Source organism: Apaloderma vittatum, unplaced genomic scaffold, assembly GCF_000703405.1.
Source record: "Apaloderma vittatum isolate BGI_N311 unplaced genomic scaffold, ASM70340v1 scaffold4073, whole genome shotgun sequence".
In the NCBI taxonomy this organism is placed as follows: domain Eukaryota; kingdom Metazoa; phylum Chordata; class Aves; order Trogoniformes; family Trogonidae; genus Apaloderma; species Apaloderma vittatum.
Genome location: NW_009706252.1, coordinates 68,335 through 78,098, shown reverse-complemented (window position 1 = coordinate 78,098; position 9,764 = coordinate 68,335). Strand labels below are relative to the sequence as shown.

At 51.7% G+C, this 9,764-nt stretch overlaps 1 protein-coding gene across 1 annotated transcript in view; it reads left to right on the top strand.

The window, feature by feature from the left end:
- The first annotated feature begins 5,977 nt into the window (after nt 1-5,977).
- The window catches only part of ZMAT4 (zinc finger, matrin-type 4), a 35,241-nt gene continuing 31,454 nt past the window's right edge, over nt 5,978-9,764 (top strand). The window contains exon 1 of the mRNA XM_009865703.1: nt 5,978-6,079. Coding sequence (XP_009864005.1) covers nt 5,978-6,079 — 102 coding nt within the window. The remainder of the gene's footprint in view (nt 6,080-9,764) is intronic.

Genomic DNA, 9,764 nt, shown 5'->3' with positions numbered 1-9,764 from the left:
GTGCAGGAGGGAAGGGAGCGGGGCTGAGGCTTTGTGCAAGGCTCTCTCGGACCAGGGTCCTCCCCACGGTGGCGCTTGGCCAGGGCTTAGTTGAGGGGGATTTGTTTCTGCAGGGATGTGCCAGCAGCAGAGACGTCCCAGGCCAGGGTACCAGTTTCTTGCATACGCCAGCGCTCTGCATCCCAGTGCAAGTGAGTCCCTGCCTTCTGGCGACATCAACCCCTCCATCTGGGAGCGTGGCCTCTGCCGAAGCCTGCACAGGTCTGTTCTAGCCCCTTCTTTTGGGAGGTTTCTGGGCCGTCCCTGCCCCTGAGGGACTGAGCTGTGCCATGTGGCTGTGATGGAGCGAGTGCGAGAGCCCCGAGAGCTCCGTCCTTGAAGTGTGTAGGATGCAGAATTGATGCCCTGAGGCCTGAGGTGCAATTGCTCTTTGTTCAGCTCCTACAAACTTTATTAAAGCAGTCACAATAATCAATCTCCGTTTTAAAATATATTTTTATTCAAGTCAGCACATGTTTGCAATTAAATCATGCCACAAGATGTAGTGTGAATAATTAGAACAATTCGTTTGTGTAACTAGATACGTGCATTTCTAGGGAAGGGTTGGTGCCACTCTCAAAATTGTGGTGTAGCTCCACTTAAACTTGGCAGCATCCTTCCTTCATCACCCCCCACCGAGGCAGTTCATGGCACGGAGGGCTTGCTCTCTGCTGCACACAGAGGTCTTTCCTTTGCCGTCTAAATCTGTGTTCCTGTAGTTTCCTTGGCTCGCCCTTTGTTCCCACTGCAGCAGGTCAGAATGGCACCAGCTGGATTTTATCAAGCTTGTGTCTCTGTGCCAGGCGGGTGCCGTGGTGCTGGTCGGGGGACACAGACCACCCGCACCCCAGCCTTGACCTTGCTCTTCTGCCTGGAAGGCATCGTCCCCGCCTCGGGCTTCCCTCTGGCCTGAGGGCCCTTTCTTTCCTGATGTGTTCATCAGGTTTTTTCTTACTTGGTCCTGCTGTTTATAGTCGGTGCCTCAGTGAGGCCCCTGATGAGGTGAGGAGTCTCAGGTGAATTCTGAGACATCTCTGGGGGGGATCCTCCCCCGGTGGCTGGAGGAGCATCCACCCGCTCCCTTGACCCGTGCTTGCAGTCCCGTGGGGCATTTCTCACCCTGTGCATGGCTTGGGACAGCGTGGGGGAACGAGGACCAGTGCAGGCACTCTCCCCTTCAAGGTGTGGAACCTGCGAGGCTCCTTTCAAAAATGGCCTCTCCATCTGTCTGAGAGGACACTGTTGCTGTCAGTGTCCCTTTCTTAGTCCTAGCCTCCTCTGGAGATGGAGGCTCCATCTCTTCCATGTTGCTCTCCACAGCCTCTTCTTGGTGTTTTGACACATGCAGCAGACACGTGCGGGATCTCTCCTGCTCCCCAGCTCATGCCACACACGATCTTGTTCTGATTTTCAAGGCTCCGATAAAGCGTGTCAAAATGCATCAAAGGCTGAATGCAGAACTGAAGCAAATTGACTCTGGAGAGGATTTCAAGAACGGAGGGAGTAGGGAGATGGCAGATAAACCCCAAACCAAACAAGAATTACAGGGAAGGTGAGGCGTGGCAGATGTGCAGCACAGCTGGAGGGATGTGGAGCATCTTTAGTTAGGCAGGAGAGCAGGAAAAGCTGAAAATAGCACACGCGTCCTCTGGCAACCTAGCTTGTAGCCAGCCCTTCATGGGCAGGAACGTGGCCACCGCCACCTCCAGGACACAGGGTTACCCAGCGCTGTCCATCGCTTGTGAGCGAGGGCCTGTCCTGGCTCTGCGGGGACTGCAGCGGGAGAGAAGGGACGTTCGACTGCTGGCGGAGGCTGCAGACCCTGCAGTTGTGAATTTGGCCTCTTGCACCTGGCTCGAGGTGGGCTGACTGGGGTCCCAGCATCACCGCGGGATGGGGCATCCTGTCCTGTCTGCTGCTCGGTGCTCGTCCCCGGGAAAGCTGGGACTGCTGAGCTGCCCTGTCCCCCACCCCTCTCTCTGGGTAGCCGGCGGTGCTCTCTGCTGCCCGGAGCACGCTGCTCTCAAGGCGATAAAAGCAGAAGGAGATTTGCACTCATGGAACAGGCTCAGCCATCCATCATGCTGGTAGTGCTGGGAAATCAGGGGCTTCAAAAGGCAGTATTTTGCATTTCTTCAGATGCCTTGTTGCAAGCACAGTGACAGAGTTGCTGAAAGCACATTAATTATTAGTAAAGACTTTTTTTCTTTTTATTGCAAGACAAATTAAACAACAGAAGAAAACAGGAGGTGTTACACGAGATGTTAATCCATGAGAGAGTGACAGCAGCAAAAGCCACAAATAATTCATAACATGAAAATTAGGACATTTAATTTTTGGCTTGTCATTTGCATTTGGCATTTGTGCACATGCTCAGTTGCCACTTCTCTAGTGCTCCAGTACAGAGGTTTCGGAAGCTGTTAATTCTGGGAAAGGTGATTAAGGCCCTCGAGAGCAAATTGGATAAGGGACCACAATTTTTTTTTCTTTCGTCTTGACTGGAAGAAATCGAGCTGCTGAATTTGGTGCTTTATTGTACAGCGCTCCTCATCCTTGATTGCACAATAGGGAAAATGAACCTGTGCAGAAATTCCTGGTGCGTGGTGACAGCAGATGGTGGAGTGAAGAGCTCGTCGGTGAGGTGTGGGGTGGGACAGGTGGGGGACTGCAGCACCCAAGGGCCTGGCACCCGTCGGTTAAGCAATGGAGCGAAGGGTCTGTGGTCGCGGCAGCCGAGTCGACGATTTCTGGCACGTTTGCCCGCAACTTTTATCCGTGCACTGGAGGTGTACGTCGTAAAGTTTAGACAACGGTTGCCCTGGGGACTTGGCTCTGATCTCCAAGCTAGATCCTTCGTTTGCTGTCTCCATTTAAGACGACCCCTCCTGAGCTCTTGCTCCGAGTGTGGTGGGATCTGCGGCGCGGGAGTGTCTGGAAGAGCTGCAAGCCGTCTGCTGCTGACAGCAGGCTGCTTCGGAGAGGGATGGTGCTGCATCCTCAGGCTCCCTGCCCTGAGATGACGTGAAGTCATCTGCAGCTTCGTGGGGTTTTCATGGTTTTCTGCTTGTTGTCAAAATAGAGAAATAATTGATAGTGAACAATATCAAGGGTAGTCTATCAAGTGATATGAAAGGCAAAACTCGGAATTGGAAAAGCTCTCTTGTTCATGTTTGTCATGTACTCTGGGACTTTTGCTACTAGTTATGAATTTCCTGTTATTAAAAGAATTTATTTTCCTATTCACTGAGTTTGTTGCTCAAAAAAGGGAGGCAATGAAGTTGATAAAAGGACGTATACAATAATAAAAATAGAAGTGGCTTGTTGAGGGAAGATTGCCAGAGAGGAGATTACAACAGTATTTATCAGAAACACGAGGGCAAGCGTTTACTAGCGGTGACATTGTGCTTCTGCTCCTGCCGTGTGAGCGAGGACGCTGGGGGATGCTGCTGCAGCTCCTGCCCGACCAGACGGTGCTCCAGACCTCGCTGGGGCCCTTCAGCACTTCCACTGTCCTGGCTGGGACTGGGCTGAAAAAGCCTTTATTGCAGCTGCCATTCTGCTGCTCTCCGTTGTGACAGGTACACGTTCATCACGTGCCCGTGTCCGGTGGGATTCAGCTGGTGCAAAGCGTATCCTTAAAATGGAATTTGGCTTTAGATATGTCTCTGGTGCCGATATGTGGGTTGCTGTCCTCTGAAATTTAATGCAACTTACTTAGCATCTTTCTAACAGTTGCCAAAAACTGGAGTCAGCCCCATCAAACTGATTTTCATTAAGCTGTTACAGTCACTGAGGCTGCTGAGAAGAGCCGTAGCCATATGGCACAAGGTATTTTAAATGGTCTCTTATGACACGGTTGCTGTTCCTGGAGATGCTGAGCTGACGTGTACAGAGGTTACTGATCTGAAGCGGAGAGGGGGGCTCGGCACAGGAGTGCCCGCGCTGGGGGCACAAATAAACCCCACTGAGAGCAGGCAAAGCCGTCGGTGTTTGTGCTGGAAGCCCCCGCTGCTTGTGTTCCCACCTGAGCAGAAGGAGACCAGGAGGTTCAGCTGTTCAGACCTTGGTGTGCAGACCGAGTGCTTCTGCTCAGCTGAGTGGTTTGAGTCCAGCTGGTAAGGCTGTGAATTTTTCAACTCTTGGCAGGAAAAGCCTCTGAGAGTGGCATTAGCCAGGGGCAAGTGACCACCCTGCGCGGGTCCTGCGAGTGAAGGTGATGTTACCTGCCTCTTCCTTGGTTCCTAGGTTGAGATTTAATAAAATTCTTTGATTTGCCTTGTGTCAATCTGTTGTATTTAAGCAAGATTTCTTCCCCCCACTGTATTTTGCCTTTGATGCAATTTTGCAACACTTCGTGTTCTCCTAAAAGGGTTTTTTTGGTGTCTTTGAAAGTTTCTCAGTGTAGCGTTTCTCTAGGCAGAGTAAATGAAGATTAAATTGGCAAATAGCAAGAGAAGGCAAGCAAATGTCTTTGCAGAATCAGAGAGCAAGGGCAGCAGCAGAGGAGCTCTGAGATTTGTGTCTTTTCTCTGGTAGACCATGAACACCTGAATAAACCTTCCCCTGGAGCTGGGGAGCAGTCGATCTCTCCAGACTGGGAGCCTCTGGTGCTGACTCAGGTGCTGGTTTTCATCAAACGTGCAGGGATATTAATAACTGTGAGATCTGGGGTCGTTGCCTCCCCCTCCAGCTCAGCAGCTCTTGCACAGAAAACCCTCTTTCCCCCAGCCCGAGGGAGCGGGCACTGTTGGCCCACGATGGGGGTCTGGGATGTCCCCAGCTCTGCTCACAGCCCGGCAGCGACAGGTCTTTCTCCACCTGATTGCTTTTCTGCTAATGAGATCTCCTAACTTGTTCATTTTCGTGTTGTTTTTCTTCCTAATCAGTGGAATAAACTCTGTATTATCAGTCTTCATTATGCCCAGATTTGTTATGATTGTGAATTAATGGACTTCATCTTGGCATTAGTCAGAAGGCATCAGCCTTTATTTTCCCTCTTGAATTGTGCTGCTGTGTTTTTGTCTTGTTTTTAAATACCCTGCCTGTGAAGCTACTTGTGGGTTTTTTTCTGGCTCTGCCAGGGTTCAGTCTGTTGCAAGCCTCAACCTTCCTTACGTGCACCTTGGTTATGGGTTCAGAGCTGGGTACCTGCAGTTGCTTGCATAATGGAGAGGTGTGATCAGAGAACCATTGCTGTGAGCCAGGTCACTCGGTGAGCTGCTCCTGGAAGTGGAAGTGTCCTCGCTGGAAGTTGTGGGCAACGCACAAATATTGAAACAGCTGCCTGGGAACAGCGCAGCCCCGTAAATCACCCAAGCAATTTCCTCCTGTGTCTAAATCGAGAAATATAGCAGGGCCCCCTTCCAGCTTAAAAACACCTTCCTCCAGGTTGTAACGACGCTTGTGTCTTACAGAGAACTCTTTATCGGCTCTTCCATGTTGTGTAACAAATGGTTGAGCGTGTTTCAAGTCACGAGTGATGAGTGCTGGCTCTGGTTTTGCACGCGGTGTTTCTAGATATGAAGGCCGATGGGGAAGAGCCGCGACTCACGCCTGCAGCCCACACGTGAGATGTCACTGCCGAGCGGCCCAGGGGTCTGTGCCGCGGCCATGCAGCGCGTCGGGCTCCTTGGGCGTGGGGCTGGGGCTGAGAGCACCGACTCCATTGGTGCCCGGGAGCTGTTGTGGGCGAGGACCGGGCCAGGTGAGCATGAACCTGGGGACTCCAAATTGCCAACGCAGAGGCGGGGTGGGGACTGTCCGTATTTCACTTTTTTACCTGCACAAGGCTGATTTTGTCCCCTCGTGGTGACAAGAGCTGCTCAACTCAAGCGTTGCTTTGTCCGTGTCTCTGTAGGGACCCTCATCAAACACAGCCCGCTCTGCCTGCCTTTTGTCACTGATTCTGCTTGTTGTCTCTTCTCTCTGTTGTGAACAGATGAAATCGTCCGATATTGACCAGGAATTATTCACTGAAAGTTACTGCAAAGTGTGCAGCGCTCAGCTGATATCCGAGTCCCAGCGCGTGGCCCATTACGAGGTAGGATGATGCTCTTTGGCGACTCCGTCGCTTTGTGACTCCTCCATCGCTGCCTCTCCTGCCACAAGTTGCTCTGCTCCCAGCGAGGAGCTACACCTGCACGTAAAGTTCCTCTCTGAAAATGCAAGATTCAAAAGACTGTTCTTACTGGTGGCATCTTACTCTGTAAATGCCACTTCACCGTTGCCTGCTGCATGTCTGTTTTGTGTTCTTTTCTGTCTAAATTTGCAAAGCCATGCTGCAATTTGAACATGACCGAAAGCTCGTTTTCAAAGAAACCTAGTTTGCAAAACTAACTCAAGTTTTTGTGTTAAGTCTGTGGCACTGAGCTTTGCTGAGTAGGAATCACTGATAGTGCAGAGAATAGATTAGTATTTGTGAATCTGTTTAAGCACTTAAGATGTAGGTAAGCAATGAACAGTTAGAAAGGATATATTATTAGGGACATGTTAGAGAAGCAATGAACAGCACTACATGTCTTCACCCCAAAGTTAAATAAATTTGTATTAAACAGGCGAGAAAATTACTGAGAGATTTGCTGCTGTGAAATGCTTCGAGCAGGGAAACCCGTAGCTGGTCTGTGTCCCGTCACCCGCTCCCTGGGGCGTGGGAAACGTGCAGGTCCGCGGCAGCGTGGTGTAAATCCTCGTCACGCAGCGGGGCCGTCTCGGTGTTAGCCCAACGGGAGAGGAGACATTTTCTCACTCACGTTCTGATGAAGAGGAGGGTGCAGGATCACCCTGTCGTGGTTGTGCACAAGGACCAGAGCGCGGTCAGTCGCCCTTCGGGTCGTGCCGGCAGCAGGGATGGTGCTCCCGGTGACGGTGCCGCTGGGTGTTTTGCCCGTGCTGTTGCGTACACAGAGACCATCGGTGTTTGCAGTGTTTCAACAAAATCACAGTCTGTGCTTAGAGGCCTGGAAGAGAAAGCTTCCCCCAACTTTTGCCCTGCTTGGAACGTTTAGCAGGAGATGTACAGCGGAGACATTTGTTTCCATGCGGCCAGTGGAGATGTACAAAAAGCTTGATCAATGTACAGTAACCAAGGATGCTGTGCCGCATTAATAAACAATGCGAACGGTAATGCACATTTACTTGTAAGGCACTTTATGTGTCTGTTTTGGTGAATTTCTTAAGATGTCTGCTGTAAGCGCTCCTCTGGCTGCCCCCGGCGAGCGCAGAGATCCCTGGCAGCCACTGTGCAGTCTGAGGCTGCAGCTTTAGGGACACCTTCCAGATCTCGATCATGGGCGATGTGGGTGCCAAATCCTGTCTACGGCAGGCAGAGGCATTGCTGCAGAAACAGCAGTAGGGGCTGGTGAGCCCTGGGGTGCTCAGCCAATCTCTTTTCTTCCGTGCCTGTAACTGTGGGTAGGAGCTGAATCATTAATTCATAGCAGATGTTTTCAAAGTGTGGAAAACAACGGAGTTTTCCGTTGTACGTTTGTAGTGCGCGGTGTTGCACTCGTTTGTCGTTCCCCTGTGAGATCCCAGCAGACGCTGTAGACACTTGGCATGATAATGCCGTTACCCGACGGTTGTGCCGCGTGATGGGGAGAGCAACGGTGCAGGGGGACAGCCTGGCCCCGGGGCAGCCTCTGCTTCTGATGGGCAGCTCAGCTCGGAGGGTCTGCTCTGGTCACCGCTCCAGAGCTAACGCGTGTTCTCCTCGTGCCCTGCTCCCAAGGGACCAGCCGGCAGCAAGAGGGCCAAAGATCTGCCCCGTGGTGTCAGGAGAAGGTGGTGCTGGGTGGCAGCAGAGGTGGACCCTGGGTGTTCTCTGCCACTGGTGCACGAAGCCTTCGGCCGTCGGCAGCTCGGTGCAGCACTGAGCCTTGCAGGGAGTTCCCGAGGCCACGTGCTTTGACTGCAAATGTGAACGGAAAACTGCTCTGCAGTGCTCCTGGCTCCTTCCCGAGGCGAGCTGGACGGGGTGTCGCGGGACCTGGGCAAACAATTTGTGGTGAGTCACTCATCAGGTGAGCTTGGCCTCATTTTCTAGTGAGCCATGGCACAAGCAGTGTGCGAATTCCCCATGTACGTCAATCGTGGAAAATTATTTGCAGAAAACATTCTCCAATAATTCTTGCTCTGACATCGTTTCATAAAGAATTTGGTCTGAGTATCTGCCCTGTGACCAGAGAAGGCTGTTCTGCCTGACAGACACTGGTTCATAAGTTGTTCCTCCTCCCTGGCCAGACGAGCAGTTCAAATCTGTGGCAAGAATATTCGCTTCTGCCACGCCAGGATTCACAACGACGGGCGCGGGTGGACCTTGGTGTGGTGCAGGACCCTGGGGCTTTGGAGCTGGGCAGAGGAGTGAGCTGAGCTCTCCTCGACACACCGAGCCGTGTCCTTGGAGCTGGTCAAGGCAGCTGCAGGAGATGTACTGGGAACCAGCCATTGCCAGCCCCTGGGCCGTGCTGGGAACACGTCCTCCTCCGCGACGTGGCTTGTTTTGGTCAGCAGCTCCCTTTTCCTTACTGAGCCAGAACGTAGAGAGAGAGGGAATCTATCTGCTGCCTCTCTAGCGCAGCCGAATAAGATCTGCAGCCTTTGTGCCAGGCGCTGAAGTCCTGGCTCCTTTGTGCATGCAAAATAAGACATTTCTCTGTGAGAAAATAGAGGGAAACAGTGTTTGAAGGGGGGATGTTTTTATCTTGCCAAACAGAAATAGTCAGTTCCAATCGCTGTCTCGTCTCCTTCTCTAAGTCATCGACCAATAACTCTTCTCTTCTTCTGCACTACTTTGCCAGGAATAAAGAATAATTTGATGTCAGTCGCACAGTATTAAGCGGTATTATTTCCAAGGGCAAGTGTAGTGGAAAAATGGCAAAAGAATCAGAGTGTTTGCAGCATGTTTTTGCTTCCAACTTGACACACAGCAGAATACTGCCCTTTTTTAATGTGCTTTGTGCAACTGTGTCTCTGGCATTGTCCGATATGTCTGCTGTGCCTTTGCTCGCCTTTCCATCCCTGTGAAACTGCCAGGCGTTGCTCTCCTACCCTGGATTCACCTTAGTGCAGAGCGGATCTGGTAGCTGCCCCTGGGATATTGACTTGTAATGAAGTTGCAGGTGCCCAAATGAGAAAATGCCTTAGGAGCTCTCTGCATACTGAGATGCTGAGTATCACAGGAGGTTGCTTTAAAGATATTGGTTGGCTTCCACACAGTGGTAGGAGATGGGATGGATCCTACTGGTTGTTGGCAATGCCCAAAAGATCATGTGTTTGAATATTTTAATTCTTAAAGCAAATGAATATCTTAATTTGTACCCTGAAGTATCTCTTCCCATTTCTGCTACTGGAATAAAGCTTCCCGATATGGATGCCTGATAAAATCCCCACTAGGCGATAGCTTGCTGTGCTGCCGGGACGTGCCAAGCATCCCTCATGTGCCTTGGCTCTCCCTTGCCCCCCACAACGGAAGGAGCAAAGAGAGGACTGATGAAATAACCCCAAGGAAGGGCAGAGCGGTGCCGTAGTTGCAGGTGGCTTCTGTCAGTGTTGGGCAGGGGTTGACCGCGCCGGGGGTGCTGTTGGCCGGAGGGAGGGCGTTTCCAGGCTCCTCTCTTGCCCGCTGTCAGGTGGGGGGAGGTAGACCCCTTGCAGACAGGCTGCTTGGTCTGAACGAGGTTGGGACCAGCCTCTCGTGATGCTCTTGAACTGTATCCTCCCTCGAGGAG